Source organism: Phoca vitulina, unplaced genomic scaffold (assembly GCF_004348235.1).
Source record: "Phoca vitulina isolate PV1807 unplaced genomic scaffold, GSC_HSeal_1.0 scaffold2, whole genome shotgun sequence".
Lineage (NCBI taxonomy): Eukaryota > Metazoa > Chordata > Mammalia > Carnivora > Phocidae > Phoca > Phoca vitulina.
The window spans coordinates 59,668,079-59,689,466 of record NW_022589705.1 but is presented as its reverse complement, the minus strand read 5'-3'; the positions used below and the strand labels follow the sequence as shown (position 1 = coordinate 59,689,466).

Genomic DNA, 21,388 nt, shown 5'->3' with positions numbered 1-21,388 from the left:
ATCCAAAGTAGGCAGGCACCTTGGGTCCCAGGCAGGAACTGGTCCATAAAAAAAATAACCCAGCACATCTGCCACCAGAAATCAAATTAACTCTTCAAAATTACAAAACCAATGATTTAATTGGAAAGATGCGATTCTTTAAAAAGTAATTAAGCAACAACACTATTGGGCCAAAGAATGCTAGTAGGCTGTAAAGGACAGTGAGGGGTAATTGTTTCCTCTGCCATGTTCCAAAGTGCATTTCATGTAAACATATTGCTTTTATAAACAAAAACTTCAAACCTTGCATTAAAAAAAATTCAATGTTTACATTTTTTAAAAACTGTGGTAAAATACACATAAAATTTACCATCTTAACCATTTTTTTTTTTAAGATTTTATTTATTTGAGAGGGAGAGGGAGCAGTAGACTCCCTGCCAAGCAGATAGCCCAATGTGGGGCTTGATCCCAGGACCCCAAGATCACGACCTGAGCCAAAGGCAGACGCTTAACCAACTGAGCCACCCAGGCGCCCCCATTTAATCATTTTTAAAGGCACAGTTCAATAAAGAACTTTCACATTTTTGTGCAAGTAATTTCCAGAACTTCTTCATCTTGCAAAATTCAAACTCTGTACCCATTAAACATAAACCCCCTTTTTCCCTTCCCCTAGCCTGTGGCAACCACCATTCTGCTTTGAGTTTAGACACCTCACATAATTGAAATCACACAGTATGTCTTTTTGTGATGTCTGTTTCACTTAGCGTGTCTTTTAGGTTCATCCATGTTGTAGCATGTGTCAGATTTTCCTTCCTCTTAAGGCTGAGTGATATTCCATTGTATGTATACACATTTTGTTTATCCACTCACCTAGACATTTGGGTTGCTTCTGCCTTTTGGCAATTGTGAATGCTGCTATGAACATAGGTATACTCAGAAATGGAACTGCTAGATCCTACGGTCATTCTAGGTTTAATTTTTTGAGGAACTGCTATATTGTTTTCTGTAGTGGCTAAACCATTTTACATTCCCACCAACAATGTATAGGGATTCTAATTTCTCCACATCCTTGCCAATGCTTGGACTGGCAGCCAATGCTTGGATAAAACAGCCACCCTGACAGGTGTGAGATAATTATCTCATGTTTTTGATTTGCATTTCCCTAATTATTAGTGATGCTGAGCATCTTTTCATATGCTTGTTGGCCTACAGAGTTTATATTAAACAAAACAAAAGCTACTTCACATTTAAAAAATAAACTCACTTTTTAAAACTTCTTGTCCGCTTCTGGGAAAGTCCCTCTCCTCTATCAACTTGAGAAGCTGGCAGGCTGTGCTTACAAACCTTCATCCACACAGCAAGCCTTCCTTCTAAGACAGCTGCAAAACTGGAAGCCCAGAAACAGTAGGTGGTGACAGATCAGACCTGTTATTGCAGGAAAACGACAAGCTCGCCCCCTAGTGACAAGTTAGAAAGATAATAAAAAGAGCAAATGTTTATTTTAAAAAAGCACAACCACCATGTAGAACATAATGTCTACCTTACCCAGAATCTGGAGAGAAACCAATAACACAAACTACTAATCGATCAAAATAGTTTATTCACAGGGACAGTTAAAAAGGTTCAGTTCCAAGGGACAAAATGTGTCACAATATCCTTGCTTACAAATCCCTAGCTGAAGTTGCCTTGGGAATAATGTGCTCCTTAAGCATGGTGAGCAATGCCAGGGGAGTGGACTGGGGATGCTGTCAACTGCGAATGCCTCCACTAAAGGCAGGCTTACATTTCATCATCTTTGGCAACCCTTACATATAACGACCTTTAATTTTATGTTGTACGTCCCTTCCAATCTCTGTGAATTTATTGAAGATCTGATTCTAAAGGCAAAAAGGAAACCCACACCAATGATTACATAAGTCAGAGGGTGGCAGTTGTGACTATTTGACTTGTTCTTAGCTCCTTAAGCCCTCTATTATGTAAATCAAGATACTTTCTGATTTTCAAGCCCTCCCAACTAAAATAATAATAACAACAACAACATCTGATTCCTTCAGGCACTATGGCTGCTGATTTTTCCAACTTCCTGCTCTGTCTCCCCTCCGTACCCCCCACAATCTCTATGGCTCCCTAGTTTGCTGTTTTTCACTGAGCTATAAGACTTTGAGAACAAAAATCCCGTATGTGCGTGCCTTCACAGAACACAACAGATAAAAAGAACACTGACTGAAATAAACATTTTAGGCTACAACCCAGTAGGTGACACTCTGGGTCAATGGGTCTATGTAACCGGAGCTACTGACATTAAGTCCCAAGTCTTCCTGCCCCAGCAGGTTGACCTTTAGGGGCTACATAAGACATAGGAGGTGCCAGCCTCAAGTTGTTTGTTGCTTAGGAATATGGACCACACTACCCAAATGTCAAAGGCTGGACATTTTTCTGCTGTTCTTTGTGCAGCTGCCGGGCCCGATTTTTTAGTACCTCGGCCTTCGCCTCGTCTTTATCTACGCCATCCCCCAGCCTGTACATGCGGCTGGCATTGGCACAGGCCCAGATGTGGCCCAAATCACAGGCTTTCATTGAATATTTACATGCCAGGCCCATGTCCTTGGGAAAGCCAGGGGCACCCTGCAGGAACATGGCACTGAGATTGAAGCAGCTGGAGGCATAGCTGCCTTCGCAGGCCCTTGTGTAGTAGTCTCTAGCCTTCTCCAGGTCAGGCTGGCCGTCCTCATTGACCTGTCCATCATGTGCCAGGAGACCAACGTTGTGACACGCCTCCACAGACTTCTTTCCGGGCCTCTCACACGCCATCAGAAAGCAGCTGGAGGCAGCCTTCAGGTCCTGGGTCAGTCCACCTGGGAGGAGGGAAAGGGAAGAAAAAAATAAACCCAAGCCAGGGCAGAACCTGAACGTCTCAGGCCAATGTTAGAGAATAATTCCTGAATAAAGTTCATATATTTTGATCTAAGGCAGCACAAAAGGAAGGTGGGCTGGTATGATGCACAAACCTTCCAGCTTTTAAGCCTTGGAATCTTTTCTTCAAGTGATATCTTGTGAGATAGGCCACCCCTAAAGGAGCTGAAAAGTGGGGATTATAATAATAGCTACCTCATGGGGTTACAACAAGAACTTGTGATCTTATCAGCACTTCGTTCAATGTTCATTAATTTAAAGGTATAATGAATACATATTATTTGCCAAGCACTGTGCTAGGTTCTGGACAATAAAGAGACACTGTCCCTAACTTTGTGGATCTTAAGTCTAATGAAACAGATATTTAACAACCACACAACTAAATTTTTTATTTTAAGTGTGACAAACATGTGGAAGAAAAGTACAGGATGTTATGAGAATGTATCAGGACTCTGACCTAGACCTGGGGATAAGGTCAAGAAAAGCCTCCCCGAAGAAGTGACATTTGAGCTATAATATAATGGGAAAAAAGAAGGAAAAAAATACGGGGTGAGGGTTGTTTAGGCAGCAGGAATAGGATACAAAGAGAAAAGGAGCTCATACGGCTAGAACCCAGAAATCACTAGGGAAAACAGGCTGTAGAGACAGGCAGGGGTCAGATCATGCAGGATCCTGTACTTATCCTAGGAGCAATGGGAAGCTGCTAACAGGTGATTTTAAACAAAGGTGGTGACAGGGCTTAATCCCCATGTATGATTGATGTGAAATGTTGGGGCTCAGGAGCAAATGGTCAAGAAAGAATTTTTGAGGCATCTTCAGTGCAAAAAGGGTGGTTTTATTAAAGCACAGGGGCAGGACCCGTGGGCAGAAAGACCTGCACTGGGGTTGTGAGGAGTGACTGATTATATACTTTCAAGTTGGGAGGGGGTTAGGGATGGTGTAAGTCTCTAAGGAATTTGGAAGCAAGGTTTCCAAGACCTTGAGGGGCTAGCTGTTGTTAGAAAGTGTCATTTACTATCTAGTAAAACCTTAAGTCATGAGACCCTTCAGATGTATATCAATGGGCCATATGCTTGGAGGATGATCTCTAACATGTATCTTGGGGAGTGGGGTAGAGATAAAGGATTGCTAACATATATCTTGGGGGGTGGGGTAGAGATAAAGGATTACTAACAATTCAATTACTTCAACTTAGGAAGACAGCACAGCACAGTGGTTAACAGAAGCCTGGGCCCTATAGCCAGAAAACCTAGGCTCCAGTCCTGGCTCCATTTCTTGTTGGCTGTGTGACCTTAGGCAAGTTACTTAACTTGTACAAGCTTCTGTTTTCCTCATCTGTAAAATAAGGATAACAGTATCTATACTTCGTATGTCAGAAGCTTAAATGTGTTTTTACAAAGAACCTGGCACATAATAAGTGCTCAGGAAATATTATGGTTTTTTTTAATGCCCTAAAAGTTTACATTATTTACATTCTATTTGGTATCCCTAATTAGCCCAATAGTCATTCTAAATGGATTCTGCTCATCTCTGGTCTTTTCATTAGATATTCTTCCTTCCCGAATTACTTCTTCTTCTTCTTTTTTTTTTAAGATTTTATTTATTTATTTGACAGAGAGAGAGAGAGCGCACAAGCACAGGGGGAGCAGGAGAGGGAGAAGCAGGGAGCCCAATGCCCCGCTGGATCCCAGAACTCTGGGATCATGCCCTGAGCTGAAGGCAGACGCTTAACAGACAGCCACCCAGGTGCCCCCTGAATTACCTTTTGATTAACCTCTTTATTGGCTATCAAATAGAGTTTTCCAGAAAAGCTCAGAGATTCTATATCCCCTGAGTTCTTTCAGTTTTGAGAGTGTATTCGTGCCACCTTTATAATTAAATAGAATATAGTTAAGGTCTTGTTTTTATATCTAGCCTGACAATCTACGCCTTTTACTGGAGTGTTTACTTACATTTAATGCAATTACTGATATAGCTGGATTTAAGTCTACAATCTGCTTTCTTTCCCATTTGTCCCAAATGCTTTTTGCTTTTTCTCCCTTCTTGCATTCTTTTGAATTGTGTATTTCTTTTTTTTTTTTAAGATTTTATTTTTTTAAGTAATCTCTACACCTAATGTGGGGCTCAAACCAACAACCCCAAGATCAAGAGTTGCACGCTCCACCGAATGAGCCAGCCAGGTGCCCCAAATTGTGTATTTCTAATAGTCCATGTCATTCTCATCATTGGCTTTTTAGTTATACCTCCCTTTTCAGTGACTTATCTAGTGAATATATAACATTAACTTATCACAATCTACCATGAATTAATATTATACCACCTCACATATAATGTAAGTACCTTACAATATACTTTCATTCACTTACCACATTTCTAACCCTTGTATTAATTGCCGTCAGGTTTTACTACTACATATACTACTTTTTTATTTTACTTCTATATATAAGCCTCACAAACACTGCTATTATTTTTGCTTTCGACAGTCTTTTAGAGACAGTAAGAAATGAAGAAAAAGCCTTTTATTTACACACATATTCTAGTGTGCTTTATTCTTTTGTATGGATCCGAGTTTCCATCTGTTACCATTTCCCTTCGACCCAAACAACTTTAACATTTCTTGTAGCGTAGCTCTGCTAATGACTCATTTCCAGAGCTTTTGTCTATCTGAAAATGAATTTATTTCATCTTCATTTTTAAAGATATTTTTGCTAAAGTCGAATTCAAGCTTGACAGTTTTTTCTTTCAGCCCTTAAAAGATGTTGTTCTTTTTCTTCTGGCTTATGTTGCTTCCGACGAGAAGTCATGGGTTGTTCTCACCACTGTTCCTTTCAGTGTCTTTCTCAGATTGCTTTTAAGATTTTCTCTTTACCTTTGGTTTTCACCAAATTGGTAATGATGTCTCTAGGTGTAATTTTCATTGATTATTCTGCTTGGTCACTGAGCTTCATGGATCTGTAGATTGATACTTTTCATCAAATTTAGAAATTTTTCTGCTGTTATTTCTTCAAATATTTCCCCCCCCCCCAAGTCTCTTCTCTTTCTGGGACTCCAATACACATATGTTAGAATGATGAATACTGAACCCCACGGGTTGAGGCTCTGTTCTTTTTTTTCCTTAGCACTTTATTTTAGATAATATCTATAATCCTATTTTCAAGTTCACCAATCTTTCAAATTTACTTTCTGAAATATCTATTTTGCTGTTAAGCCTGCCCAGTAAATTTCAATTTCAAATATTATGTTTCTCAATTACAGGATTTTTTAAAAAATTGTATTTGTTTTGTTTTGAAGATTTTATTTATTTGCGAGACAGAGAATGAGAGACAGAGAGCGTGAGAGGGAGGAGGGTCAGAGGGAGAAGCAGACTCCCTGCTGAGCAGGGAGCCCAATGTGGGACTCGATCCCGGGACTCCAGGATCATGACCTGAGCCAAAGGCAGTCGCTTAACCAACTGAGCCACCCAGGCGCCCATAAATTGTATTTGACAGAGAGTGCGTGCTCACACGCATAAGCAGGGGGAATGACAGAGGGAGAGGGAGAAGCAGACTCCCCACTGAGCAGGGAGCCTGACATGGGGCTCGACCCCAACACCCTGGGATCATGACCTGAGCTGAAGGCAGACACTTAACTGACTGAGCCACCCAGGCGCCCCCTCATTTATAGGATTTCATTTGGTTCTTTTTAAGTGTCAATTTCGCTAATGTGATTTCCCATCTGTTCACTTATTATGCCCATCTTTTATTTAAACCCTTAAAAATATTTATTATACCTGTTTTAACAAAAATATTTATTTATTTATTTATTTATTTATTTATTTATTTATTTGAGAGAGAGAGAGTGGGCACATGCCTGTGCATACACATAGGGTGAGGAGCAGAAAGAGAGGGACAAACAGAATTCACACTGAGTGTGGAGCCCGACACAAGGCTCAATCCCATGACCCTGAGATCACGACCTGAGCCAAAACCAAGAGTTGGCTCAACCAACTGAGCCACCCAGGTGCCCCTTATTATACCTGTTTTAAAATATTTAACTGTTAATTCCAACATCTCTGTCATATCTAGGACTGCTTTTTTTGTTGTTGTTTAGCAATTTCTTACTTTATGCGAAACACTGTAAATGATACTTTGTTCAGTCTGAATTTTGTTGTATTCCTTTGAAGATTGTTGAATTTTGTTCTGGCAGGTAGCTAACTCACTGGTGAATCAAGCCAAAATGTCTTTGGGACTTGTTTTTTTTTTTTTTTTTTTTAAAAGAGAGAGATAGCAAGAGAGGGAGAGGCGAGGGAGAAGCAGGCTCCCTGCTCAGCAGTGAGCCCCATGTGGGGCTCAATCCCAGGACTCTGAGATCATGACCCGAGCCAAAGGCAGACGCTTAACCAACTGAATCACCCAGGCGCCCTTGGGACTTGTTTTTAAGTTTTGTTAGAGCAAATCTAAAATAATCTTACTACTAAGGCATGGCCTTTTTGGAGTCTTAGTTGAATGTCTGTGATGTTCTATGTCTCTCCACTCTGGCTGATTGGAATTCAAACCACTCCGATCACTGTGAAACATATGGAATCTCTTCTCAGTTCACAGCTCCCCAGTAGCTTTCCACTACAAGGTCTCTCAGTCTCCCTCTATGCATGTGCAGCTTAACTTTAGGCCAAAGACAAGAGCATCCCTATATGGATTTCTGGAGCACCTCCCTCTCCATCTGCCTTGCCCCCCACCCAGCTCATGTTCGCTCTCTCTCTCTCTCTCAAATAAATAAAATCTGGAAGGAAGGAAGGGAGGAAGAAAGGAAGGAGCTACACAGAGAAGGTGCTTAACCAACTGAGCCACCTAGGTGCCCCCTAAGTTTCTCAGTTTCACCTAGTTTCTTAGTAGCCTGAAAGATATCTGAAAAGATGTTCAGAATAACCACAGTATCTTCCACAGTTAAGAGGTTTATCAGTGGTTATAGTATACCACAATGAACAGGGTTTATAATCTATTCAACCGGTCCACCAGTTGTATAGTTGGTCACAGCCCATACAGCTTCCTTTTGTGTCTTTTCTTTTTTTTTTTAAGATTTTATTTATTTATTTTATTTTAGAGAGAGAGAGAGCGAGTAAGTGGAGGGGGAGAGGAAGAGAATCCCAAGCGGACTCCAGGCTAAGCATGGAGCCCCACGTGGGGCTCAATCTCATGACCCTGATCTCACGACCTGAGCCAAAATCAAGAGTCAGATGCTTGGGCGCCTGGGTGGCTCAGTTGTTAAGTGTCTGCCTTCGGCTCAGGTCATGATCCCAGAGTCCTGGGACCGAGTCCCGCATCGGGCTCCCTGCTCCGCGGGAAGCCTGCTTCTCTCTCTCCCACTCCCCCTGCTTGTGTTCCCTCTTTCGCTGTGTCTCTCTCTGTCAAATAAATAAATAAAATCTTAAAAAAAAAAAAAAGAGTCAGATGCTTAACCGACTGAGCCACCTGGGCGCCCCTTCCTTTTGTGTCTTAAAGTCCTCCTTAGAATGCCAATGAGGAATGGGACTAATCCTTGATTCACAACTTACCACATCTGATCCTGGCAGCCAGATGTCATGTTTTACATTTTCCACGTTGCTTCCTTCTGAGTATTAGTTTTGGGGCTCATTGCAGGCTGGGAAAGATGGCAAGTGCTCCCACATCTATTACAACATGAGTCTGTTCATCTGTCCCAGTGACAATACTTCCTATGGCTCTTAGCACAGAAGTCACAATGAGCAATTCAGGAGCTCTTCGAAGCTTCACCAGTTGGGGCACAACTCCTCTTTTCACAACCATTTCAATCTGTTCATTTGGACAATCAGTATGGTAAGAAATGGTCCAGCAGGTATCTGCTAATACTTCTGGATCACTGCAATAAAGGAGATGAACTAAAGTGGGAAGAATTTGCTCAACAGCATCTACAGGAGCGTAGGATCCTTGTTGGAACAAAAATCTGAAGGTGTCCAGATAAGTTTATCTAAGTAACCACATGCTAAAGATGACATACCAGGAACTGCAAGAAGGACCAACAGTGGATCAAATGCACCATATTTGATAACCAAGTCTCAGAAAACTTAACTATTTCATGTAATGTTTCCTAGAGCTCATACAGCTTATTCACTGATGTGAGCATGGGAAGTTGTCAATGGAGAAATGAATGCTGGGATAGCACCTCTATCTACCACAGCCTTGGTCTGTTCTGATATCCCAGAAGCTATGTTAGTGAGGGCTCAAGCAGATTCAATTGAATGGGACTATGAACATTTCTGTCCAAAAAGGACACAAATTTTGGAATCAAACCAGCCCATATTATGTTGTCTATGTGGGCTGCTTTTCCACAGAAAGCAGTTTCTTAGCAGCTTGAGTAACCTGAGGTGGCTTTCCAAATTGTTGCTATTTATGCCTTTGACAATGTTATCAACAGACCAACTTACACTGCCCTGGTTGTTGTGGTTTTCCTGCAGTGGAGAAGTAGCATTATCAAGAAATGAGCTTACATTTCTCCTTTCAGCATCGAGTCTTCCTCCTTAGCTTTCCTCAGGTTTCACATTAACTTCTACTTGGCACCACCTCATTTTTATACCGTCTTTCCCCTTGTTCTTGAATCTGTTAAGATGGGCAGTGGGTGAACTGCACTGTCGTTGGCAGACTTGGTTACAACACAAAGGGAGAAAGGCCAGCTCAGGCTTCCACAGAAAGTATAGGCTGTGGGTCGGCCGCCCTCAAACACATCCCCAAGACAGTGTCCACGGTTTATATTCTTTTTAAAAAAATTTTTAAAGATTTTACTTATTTATTTGACAGACAGAGAGAGAGAGATCACAAGTAGGCAGAAAGGCAGGCAGAGGGAGAGGGAGAAGCAGGCTCCCCGCCGAGCAGGGAGCCCGATGCAGGGCTCAATCCCAGGACGCTGAGATCATGACCTGAGCCGAAGGCAGACACTCAACCAACTGAGCCACCCAGGTGCCCCTTTGGTTTATATTCTTAAAAGTTCATTTAGTTACCTTATGGAAAGAGATTTAGGGACTTGCATTAATCTCCTAACTGTAATCCAAGTAGGAGAGGAGGGTGGCTTGGGTAAGAATGGTAGGAGGAAAGGGAGAGAGACAGGACAGATTTGAGACATTTTGGAGATAAAATGGCCATGAGTTACTAGTAGAGAGAGGTACCACTTGCTAAGGGTATCTCTTGGAAGGTAACAGGGGCATAATAAACTGGGGGGAGAAGAAAACAATTAAGAATTCCATATTTGGTTTGTTAAATTTGAGATGCCTATGAGAACTCCAAGTAGGAATGTCTAATAAACAATCAGCTACATGTGGTCTGAAGTATACAAGAATGGTCTAGATTAAAGATTATCTGCATTATCATTAACTTATCTGAGCCTTCATCTCTGCCTCTAAATTCCACTTTTTAGAAGAGCAAATTGAGGACTCTTTTTTTTTCTTTGAGAGAGAGAGAGAGAGTGCGCGTGCGCAGCGGGGAGAGGTACAGAGGGAGAGAGAGAATCCCAAGCAGGCCCCATGCCCAGCACGGAGCCCGACACGAGGCTTGATCCCACAACCCCGAGATCATGATCTGAGCCGAAACCAAGAGTCAGATACACAATCGACTGAGCCACCAGACGCCCCCAAATTGAGGACTCTTAAACAGAAGGGAAACAAAAATCATCCATTGTTACCACCACCTAGAGACCATCACTACTTCATTTTTGGTGTATTTCCTCTTAGCACTATGTAGTTTGGTCTTGCTTTTTTGTTTTAAGTAATCTCTACACACAACATGGGGCTCAAACTCACGACCCCAAGATCAAGCATCCCATGCTCTACTGACTGAGCTAGCCAGGTGCCCCAATTTGGTCTTGTTTTCACATGTCACGAGCCTCCTTCACTCCCCATTAGAAACCCTTCTTAATATCTGTTTTACTGGCTGCATAATATCTCCTCAAAGAGATGTGTGTTAAGAGTTAACTTCTAGGGGCACCTGGGTGGCTCAGTCGGTTAAGCCGCTGCCTTTGGCTCAGGTCATGATCCCAGGGTCCTGGGATCGAGCCCTGCGTCGGGCTCCCTGCTCGGCGGGGAGCCTGCTTCTCCCTCTCCCTCTGCCTACTTGTTCTCTCTCTCTCTCTCTCTGTCAAATAAATAAATAAAATCTTAAAAAAAAAAAAAAAAAAAGAGTTAACTTCTACTTCTTTTCATACGACATTTAGATTGCTTCACAAAAATAGTTCAGAGCTAAATTCATATATGAAAACATGTGGCCAACACCGTCTTTGGGGTGATCCGTGGTGGACGTTTTGAGGGCAGCTGACCTGCAGCCTGCGCGCCCCGGACCGCCTCCTGTGGAAGCCTGAGCCGGCCGTGTAGCTTTCTCCCTTTGTCTCATAACCATGTCCACCAACGAGAATGCTAATTCACCAGCTGCCCGCCTTAACAGATTCAAGAACAAGGGGAAAGACAGTACAGAAATGAGGCGGCGCCGAATAGAAGTTAATGTGGAGCTGAGGAAAGCTAAGAAGGATGACCAGATGCTGAAAAGGAGAAACGTAAGCTCGTTTCCTGATGATGCTACCTCTCCACTACAGGAAAACCGCAACAACCAGGGCACTGTAAATTGGTCTGTTGATGACATTGTCAAAGGCATAAATAGCAACAATTTGGAAAGCCAGCTCCAGGCTACTCAAGCTGCTAGGAAACTGCTTTCTAGGGAAAAACAGCCCCCCATAGACAACATAATCCGGGCTGGTTTGATTCCAAAGTTTGTGTCCTTCTTGGGCAGAACTGATTGTAGTCCCATTCAGTTTGAATCTGCTTGGGCTCTCACTAACATTGCTTCTGGGACGTCAGAACAGACCAAGGCTGTGGTAGATGGAGGTGCTATCCCAGCATTCATTTCTCTGTTGGCATCTTCCCATGCCCACATCAGTGAACAAGCTGTATGGGCTCTAGGAAACATTGCAGGTGATGGTTCAGTTTTTCGAGACTTGGTTATTAAGTATGGTGCAGTTGACCCACTACTGGCTCTCCTTGCAGTTCCTGATATGTCATCTTTAGCATGTGGTTACTTACGTAACCTTACTTGGACACTTTCAAACCTTTGTCGCAACAAGAATCCTGCACCCCCATTAGATGCTGTTGAGCAGATTCTTCCTACTTTAGTTCGTCTCCTGCATCATGATGATCCAGAAGTATTGGCAGATACCTGCTGGGCCATTTCCTACCTTACTGATGGTCCAAATGAACGGATTGAAATGGTTGTGAAAACAGGAGTTGTGCCCCAGCTTGTGAAGCTTCTAGGAGCTACTGAATTGCCCATTGTGACTCCTGCGCTAAGAGCCATAGGAAATATTGTCACTGGGACAGATGAACAGACTCAGGTTGTAATAGATGCAGGAGCACTTGCTGTTTTTCCCAGCCTCCTAACGAACCCCAAAACTAATATTCAGAAGGAAGCTACGTGGACAATGTCAAACATCACAGCTGGTCGCCAGGACCAGATACAGCAAGTTGTGAATCATGGATTAGTCCCATTCCTCGTTGGTGTTCTCTCTAAGGCAGACTTTAAGACACAAAAGGAAGCTGTCTGGGCTGTGACCAACTATACAAGTGGTGGGACAGTTGAACAGATTGTATACCTCGTTCATTGTGGCATAATAGAACCACTGATGAACCTCTTAACTGCAAAAGACACCAAAATTATTCTGGTTATTCTGGATGCCATTTCAAACATCTTTCAGGCTGCTGAGAAACTAGGTGAAACTGAGAAACTTAGTATAATGATTGAAGAATGTGGAGGTTTGGACAAAATTGAAGCTCTACAAAACCATGAAAATGAGTCTGTGTACAAAGCTTCATTAAACTTGATTGAGAAGTATTTCTCTGTAGAGGAAGAGGAAGATCAGAATGTTGTGCCAGAAACTACCTCTGAAGGCTATACGTTCCAAGTTCAGGATGGCACTCCCGGGACTTTTAACTTTTAGATTGTACAGCTGAGGCAGAAAGTTATTTGTTGTGTACTCTGTTTGGTAGAAGTTTGTCTTACTGTTTCTCTACTAAGAACTCTTTTTAAATGTGTTTTGTTATCGTAGCACTTTTTACAAGGAAACTCTACTTGACCGGTTCCAAACTGTACAACCTATATGAAGCTCCTCCTCTCAGTGGGTTTCTTATTTCTATGTGGAATCTCCTCTCTTGCAGTGTCCTGTAAATAAAGATTAAATTCCACTCTTTTCTTTAAAAAAAAAAAAAAAAAAGAAAAGAAAACATGTGGCCAAAGCATTCCTTGGGTGTGCACACTCTAAGTATATAATCCAAAGTAGGTTCTGCAGCAACCAGTACGGTCAGACCTGTTCACATTGATAGAATGTTTTACAATTTTTTTAAATATTTTATTTATTTATTTATTTATTTATTTTGAGAGAGAGGGAGAGAACACAACCATGGGGGAGGAGCAAAGGGAGAGGAAGAAGCAAACTCCTCGCTGAGCACAGAGCCCGACCCCGAGCATGACTTTAGCCAAAGTCAGATGCTTAACCGACTGAACCACCCAGGTGCCCCAGAACATTTTACAATTTAAGAAAGCAGTCACATCTGGGGCGCCTGGGTGGCTCAGTTGGTTAAGCATCTGCCTTGGGCTCAGGTCATGATCCTGGAGTCCCGGGATCGAGTCCCACATTGGGCTCCCTGCTCAGCAGGGAGTCTGCTTCTCCCTCTGATCCTATCCCCTCTTGTGCTCTCTCTCTCACTCTCTCTCTCAAATAAATAAAATAAAATCTTTAAAAAAAAGAAAAAAAAAGAAAGCAGTCACATCTGTTCTCGTTTCATGTTCAGAAAAATCCTATGAAGAAAGTATGAGCGGGCCGTATTACTCTAATTTTGTCAACACAGAATTTGTGGCTCAGGGAAGGAAAATGTCTTGCTTGATGCTGCACTAAAAGTGGGTTCTTTGGCCTCCTACGCTTTCCCTTGCCCCAAGCGATCCTTGGTAAAGGAGAGTTATTAACCAGTCTGTGTCGAGAAAGGACACTGGGTATTTTTTTTTTTTTTAGGAAAAAAGGGCAAAAAGACTGGAAAATTCTTTGGCTCAGAACTAGACAAGGGGAAGTCAACAGTTTTGGCATTTATTTACTTATAAAAGATTTTTAAATCCCACAACCCCGAGATCATCACCTAAGCCAAAACCAAGAGTTGGACACCTAACCGACTGAGCCACCAGGTGGAAAAGAGAAACCTAAGCAGACTCCACGATGAGCATGACGCCTGACATGGGGCTTGATCCTGCAACCCAGGAGATCACGACCTGAAACCAAGAGTCAGAACCTTAACCAAACGCACCACCCAGGTGCCCCTTATTTTTTTTAAGATGTATTTATTTATTTGAGGGAGAGAATGCATGTGAGTGGGGGCGAGGGGCAGAGGGAGAAGGAGAGAGAATCTCAAGCAGACTCCCCATTGAGCATGGAGCCTGATGTGGGGCTCGATCTCATGACCCTGAGATCATGACTTGGCCAAAATCAAGAGTCAGAGGCTTAACCGACTGAGCCACCCAGGTGCCCCAACAGTTTTGGCTTTTAGACATGGCAGGGTCCAAGGTCTGCTAAACAGCAATACAAAAGGGCTTGAGTAGCAAAGATCAGCTAACAGGATCTTCTTTGATGACTTTGGTTTGAACACCCAGAGAAATTTATTTAAGAATGTCAGTTTAACAGGATTAAGTATTGATTTCTAAACACTCTGTGTTCTTTCATCCTCAAATACCTTCTCTCTGCCTGAGACAACTCTATTCTACCTCCACCAAACAAACTCCACTCTGTCCTTCAAGTCCCAGTTTCAATGCTGCCTCCTCTGTGCAGCACCCTCTACATCAGCACTGAACCCCCACAGTACTTTACACGTCTCTCTGAAGATGCTTATCAAGCTCTCCCAGGTGTAACAGGTATTAGTGTCCTTCTTCTCTGCTATGGTCCATATCTAATTCATTGTTTCACTGAAGATAGCAGAAGTGTGCTCAATAAAGGAACATTTAAGAGGGGGAAAAAGTCTCAATGTACAATCATTAATCACATAGATTTGTCGAATAAGAGAAAATAATTTCAGAGCCACTTTTGTTTTCCCTATTTCAATAAGGAACTCAAAGTTCTTGTGAAAACTATAGTAAAATATGGTATAAACATTACTTTAAAACAGATGGGGTGGGGGCCTGGCTGGTTCAGTCAATAGAGCATGCGACTTGATCTCAGGGTTGTGAGTTTGAGCCCCAAACTGGTGTGGAGATTACTTTAAAAAAAAAAAAAAGGTATAAAAACAAAAAGAACCCAAAACTTTACCAAGACACAAATCCAGAGACTAAATAGCTAGGAACATTTTTGGTTTTGCATGCTGTATCATATAGGTGAGTTCACACCATATACAAATCTGTATTTGGCTTTCTTCACTGAAGAAATATATATATATATACACACACACATATATATCATATTTCATAAGTTTTTCATCACATCAACAAGATGCTCTAGGAACGTTATTTTTTTCATGGGCTAAATAACATTCCATACAATGGAGGTAACATTATTTAACTTAGCTGCTACTGTTGGCACACAGGTTTTGGTTTTTTTTTAAATCATTAATATAATGCAGTTATATATTACTTGTAAATTGTAAGTTAATGAAAATAAAATTTTGCTAGATAAATAATACCGGGGTATCTTTTCACATTAAGTTTTTTTTTTTTTTTAAGATTTTATTTATTTATTTGAGAGAGAGAGAGCACACGGGAGCGGGCAGAGGGAGAGGGAGGAGCAGACTCCCTGCTGAGCAGGGAGCCCAACAGAGGGCGATCCCAGGACCCTGGGATCATAACCTGAGCCATAAGGCAGACACTTACCCGACTGATCCACCCAGGCGCCCCTTTGTGGTGTTTTTAAAATATGCCCATAAAAAATAATAATAATAAAATAAAAAAATAAAATATGCCCATAAATTCTTTGATAGTCCTTCCTTCAAGAAGTAGGATGTTAGTTCTCTATTAGTGTGGGCTGGACTGACTGACTCACTTCTAATGAACAGAATGTGATGGAAATGAAAAACTTGTGACTTCCAGGGGTAGGTCATAAAGGACACTGTGGATTCCATCATACTCTCTCTTTTGGATAACTCACTATGGAGGAAACCAGATGCCATGCCATAATGACACACAAGCAGCCCATGGAGAGATCCCTGTCACCAGGAACTGAGGTCTCCTGATAACAGCTGGAAAGGCCTTTCCTAACAAGCCAACAATCTTAGAATTGGAATCTCCAGCTCCAGTCAAGCCTTCAAATGACTACAGCCCTAGCTCCCTGGTTAATGTCTTAACTGCAACCTCATTAGAGACCCTGAGGCATACAGCTAAGCCAATCCCAAATTCCTGACCTATGGCAACTACATGAAATAATAAGTTTGTTGGAATAATTTATTTAGCAATAGATAAACACGACTCACTACTCCAGTGATAATTGCAATTAGGGCATGAGGCGAAAAGATAAGATGGTAGAGAATTAATTATTGGTCCCTTGCTCTGTGCCAGGCACATGCTGATGCCTTTACCTGCATTATCTTATTTAATCCTCACACCAACCCTATGAAGCAAGTACTATTTTTCTCCATTTTACAGGTGATATAACTAAGGCAGAGTTAAAGTGACTGGCTCAAGATCCCACTACTTGCTAAAAGCATTCCCCAAGGTCTGCCAGACTTGAAAGGCTATGTTCTTCCCCCACCCACCCTGCTGAACTCTCTCCAAATCTTCCTACCATGTGCTTCCCCAAGGTCTGTGAGGACCCTTCTGTGAAGAGGGCACAGCATGAGGCTCAGGATGTGAGGCCAGCATGACTATCAATAAGAATGACCAAAGAAAGCGGAGGCCTCCTTACCTTTCCCAGTCACATAATAGGCCCCCAGTTTGTAGCAGCTATCGCTGTGTTTGTTCTCTTCACAGTTGAACTTCAACACCTTGGCAGCCTCCTCAAAATTCTTCTGGATCCCTTCCAGATAGTCCACCAGCCGATAGCATCCTGTGAGGAAAAGGCAAGAGCTGTTCTTCATGTTTGGGGCTGCTGCACAGCAGTGGGGAAGGCTGAGGTGGAGCGGGCCAAAATGTCTTTTATTTAGGACCAGCTTCTGTCCTCCTGAGGGGTGGCAAGGTGACCTCACCACAAAGAATGCAGGTGGTGTTCAGCCATTCCTACAAATGGCATCGTCTGCCCTTATCCAGGGACTGAGCAATATACAGGCTGGAGAGACCAAGGCCGCTGTACTGGCCCCACCACTCACCAGCCATCCTGGGGGAGCCCTTCTGCTCCCTGTCACCCAGGGTCAAAGACTCACTGACTTCCACGATTCAAACTTTGCTACCTTTGGAACTTCCCAGGAAGTTCAGCAATAAAACACTGGAAACCAAAAGGGTCTATGGGCTAGTCTTTGTAGTAGCAAGAAAGGGGTGCCTCCACGACTATACACCTCAGCCAGGCTGGGAACGAGAAGCCCAATGACAGAGTAGAAATAGTAGCTACTAAAGGAGTTGGAAATAAGACTCTCTCTTTGGCAGTCTCTAGTCCCAGTGAGCCTCTTCTTAACATCTCTCCCCTCTGTCTTTGTCCCTTCTTCTTCATCCCAAATGACACTCATCTCATTCATTTTCATTCAACAAATATTTGCACATTTATGTGTAACCATGTACCAAACACTGTTCTAGATGCTGGGAATATAGTCACTTGCCCTCCTAAAAATTACATTCTAGAGGAGGGGAAAAAAAATAAGTAAATAGGTGAGCAAGATGCATTTATTTTTTATTTTTATTTTTTTAAGATTTTATTTATTTATTTGAGAGAGAGAGAATGAGAGAGAGAGCACAAGAGGGGGGAGAGTCAGAGGGAGAAGCAGACTCCCCGCTAAGCAGGGAGCCCGATGTGGGACTCGATCCCGGGACTCCAGGATCATGACCTGAGCCGAAGGCAGTCGCTTAACCAACTGAGCCACCCAGGCGCCCATGCATTTATTTTTTTAAGATGCATTTAAACAGTAATAAATTGTTATATGATTGAAATAAAACAGGATAGGATAGTTTGTTATGCATGTTGGGGGAATAGTTACCATAAACCGGGCAGGGAGGGCCTAGTAAGGACTGTGATGTCCAAGCTGAAATGTGAATAACAAGAATGAACTAGCTTTTTTTTTTTTTTAAGATTTTATTTATTTATTTGACAGAGAGAGACACAGAGAGAGAGGGAACACAGCAGGGGGGACTCGGTGAAGGAGAAGCAGGCTTCCCAAGGAGCAGGGAGCCCGATGCAGGGCTCGATCCCAGGACGCTGGGATCATGACGTGAGCTGAAGGCAGACGCTTCACGACTGAGCCACCCAGGCGCCCCTGAACTAGCTATTTAAAGACAATGAAATGGAATGGGGTAGAAAGTCCCAGGTACAAGAAACAATAGACAAAAATACCCAAAAGAGGGAATAAGCTTGGTACAAATAAGGTATAACGTAGCTGGATCGAGGAGAAAAGGGGTAGGAAATGAGGAGAGAAAGGCAGGGGCCAGATCACAGGGCATTGTGGAACACAGGAAGGACTTAGGATTTTATTCCACGTCAATGGCAAACCACTAGAGGGTTTTAAGAAGGACAGTGATATGATTCAATTTGCATTTTTATTTATTTATTGTTTATTTTTTTTAAAAAGATTTTATTTATTTATTTATTTGACAGAGAGAGAGAGAGAGCACGCGCTCGAGAGAGCAGAAGCAGGGGGAGTGGCAGAGGGAGAGGGAGAAGCAGCCTCCCCGCGGAGCAGGGAGGCGGATGCAGCGCAGGGCTTGATCCCGGGACCCTGGGATCATGAGCTCTGCGGAAGGCAGACACTTAACCATCTGAGCCACCCAGGCGCCCCCAATTTGCATTTTTAAAAGGTTACTCCAGTGTATATGTTTGTACATGCCTGGATGGATACGGAAGAACAAAATACATGAAGGGGTACACTCTAGCATTGATAACAACAAACGTGTTGTTTTGTTATTTAAAAATCTAATAGGATAGCATTTAATAGAACAAAATGAAAATTTAATTACAGTTTGAGGGTAGAGAACAGATTTTAAGGGAGTGAGCATGCAGAGTCAGGTTAGGCGGCTATTTCAGTAATCCTGGTGAGAGATCATGATGACTTCAAAGGACAGTAGCTATAGTAACGATACTCTCCTTCTGAAGTGCTGCAGCCAGTCCTTTTACGCCCACCCTCCCCCACTCCACTGCTCCCTATACTATTCTCCCGCGTACATTACCATGAACTCTCTCCTCAAAAACATGTATGGCTCTCCACTGCCTACAGAATAAAGTCTAAATGCCTTACCCTGGCATTCAAGGCCTGACACACCGTGGCCCAGACTCCCTCTTCAATCGTATTTCTAACTATAGCCTCACTTCAATCTTCCACAAGACAGCATTCTCTTCTCCCACACTGTCCTCCATTTAATCAACGCTTGCCTGCTCCTCCTGACCTCCCCCAGAAGTCTTCCCCAACTATCCTGCTCCTCAGTGACTCCAACTCTTCTTACGACACCGGCAAGCCCTCAGAGAACCACCCTGGGTTCTTGTTAAGCCATTATACAGCAGAGCAACTCTGGCTAGTTGGTTAGCTTCAAGAAATAGCTTTACCATATTCTGGAAACCAGACTGCAAGCTATAAGAAGATTGGGCCAGTGTCATTTTTTTTTTCCTTTTATAAAAATAAAGTAGGAAGAAGAAAACCACCCAAAGGTACTGGCTGCTCTGGGTGACCACTGACACACTCAAGTCAACTCAACGTTCCCAGAACACAAGGGGCACATTCATGCCTCAGGACCTTTTCACTAGCTGTTACCTCTGCCTAGCATAGATCTCCCTTACCTTCCTCAAGGCTTTGTTCAAATGCCACTTTCTCAATGACTCCCTCTGACCACTTAATTTAAAACTGCCCTCAACTCCCCATACCTGTCAGTCCTTTTTCCCATTGCACTGACTTTCTAACATACGATTTCATTTATTTCCTTACGTTTATTGTCCAACTCCCTCCACTAGAATGTAAGCTCCAGAAGAACAGGGAATGGTATCTGTTCACTGATGTATCCCCACCCCTCTCTCCCAACACCCAAGCACATCTCCTCGTACCCGCCCCGGCCTCCAGGCTCGGTCCCGCCGAGGATTCCCCAGCTGCGAGGCCCGCAAGTCCTGGAGGAACCCAACCCGTTCCCCCCCAAAACACACAAGGTCGTCAGTGTCCCACCGCGTTCCCACGAGTCCCCGGCCGGAGCCCCTTCCAGACCTCCTTCAGCGGTCGCTCGTGACCCGTGCGGCCCCCACCCTTCCCCCATGCGTCCCCACGTGTCCCCAGGCTGCGCTGGCAGCGCTCACCGTCCGGGTCCTTCTCGCGGTAGCACTGGTAGTTGCACTCCACCTCCATGTTCTCCAGAAAGGACTTCACTTGCTCCTCGTCCTGGAAATCCACCACACCCGCCATGGCCCCTGCTCGCCCAGCCGAGGTTAGCCCGCGGCTCAGCACACCCGCCCTGCGCTCACGTGAGCCAGCGGAGGGGCGGGGCCCCGGAGGGGCGTGCCGCCGAGGGCGGCGCGCTCACCCGGTATTCCGGAAGCGGGAGCACCGCGAACCTAAATCCTGGAGCTGTCGAAGCTTCAAGCTGTTAAAAACCTTGCTACGCTCATTCGTTTCCTAAAACCGGTGACAGTCTTTCTGCAGCACTTTTTCTGTGCCAGCTTTGTGCCCTTCATGATTTTCTGCCTGCAGTTATTTAGTTCTTCATTCATTCGTTTGTTCAGTGATCTCTAAGTGCCTACTGTGTGCCTCACCAAGTGCTTGGTTCCAGTAATACAATTGGGAAATACGGTCCCTGCCTTTAAAGAGCTTGCAGTTTAGTAGGAAGACATTTGTTTATTCATTCAGCAAGCATTCTGAGCATCTACTATGTCAGTATAGCTGCACAAACCAATATTCATAAGTCTATTCTAGTGCAATGAGAAGTCTGGTTCATCTGTATGTTCCTCCCAGACCTATTTCCCCATCCCCCCGCCCCCAAGCTGAATGACCTAAGAAATGAATGGCTGTGGGAGATGATGACTGGAACACAGGAGCTACAGAGGTTGTAGTAATAATTCTGTTATAATAGTGAATGCTTAAACAGTGTTGAAAACTTTGTTCCAGATTCCATTCTAAGAGATTCATACAGAGTCTTATTTAATTCTCACTATGACCCTCATTGTGACACTATGGGGTAGGTATTCTTATTATACCCATTCTGCAGATGAGGAAACTGGGCTACAGAGAAGTTAAGTAACTTGTCAAGGTCACACAGGAAGTGAGAGAGTAATTGTGCGATAAATATCTTTTTTTAAATAAAAGAATGCATGTGGTACAAGAGGAACATGTAAAGGAGATGGAGGAGGGAAGCTTTGCTTGGTTTTTGCTTTGTTCTCTTGCACAGAATCATCA

General features: G+C 43.2%; 2 protein-coding genes across 2 annotated transcripts; one reads left to right on the top strand and one right to left on the bottom strand.

The window, feature by feature from the left end:
• Nucleotides 1-1,251: 1,251 nt before the first annotated feature.
• Nucleotides 1,252-20,473, bottom strand: LOC116647472 (cytochrome c oxidase assembly factor 7). Its single transcript, XM_032428881.1, has 3 exons — nucleotides 20,296-20,473; nucleotides 16,786-16,926; nucleotides 1,252-2,834 (listed from the first exon to the last, which is right to left on the bottom strand). The coding sequence occupies exons 1-3, from the start codon at nucleotides 20,399-20,401 to the stop codon at nucleotides 2,386-2,388; spliced, it is 696 nt and encodes a 231-aa protein (XP_032284772.1). The 5' UTR covers nucleotides 20,402-20,473; the 3' UTR covers nucleotides 1,252-2,385.
• On the top strand, nucleotides 11,144-13,099 carry LOC116647463 (importin subunit alpha-1). The gene has a single exon (XM_032428871.1). It carries the CDS (start codon nucleotides 11,266-11,268, stop codon nucleotides 12,853-12,855), a length of 1,590 nt encoding a protein of 529 aa, XP_032284762.1. The 5' UTR covers nucleotides 11,144-11,265; the 3' UTR covers nucleotides 12,856-13,099.
• Nucleotides 20,474-21,388: the final 915 nt, after the last annotated feature.

Bases quoted from the DNA above. Each gene is read 5' to 3' on its own strand.
- LOC116647463 (XM_032428871.1), top strand. From the start codon at position 11,266: ATGTCCACCAACGAGAATGCTAATTCACCAGCTGCCCGCCTTAACAGA.
- LOC116647472 (XM_032428881.1), bottom strand. From the start codon at position 20,401: ATGGCGGGTGTGGTGGATTTCCAGGACGAGGAGCAAGTGAAGTCCTTT. The intron at 16,927-20,295 runs GTGAGCGCTGCC...TTTTCCTCACAG, and splicing joins CCGCGAGAAGGACCCGGACG to GATGCTATCGGCTGGTGGAC. The intron at 2,835-16,785 runs GTAAGGAGGCCT...CCCTCCTCCCAG, and splicing joins CTATTATGTGACTGGGAAAG to GTGGACTGACCCAGGACCTG.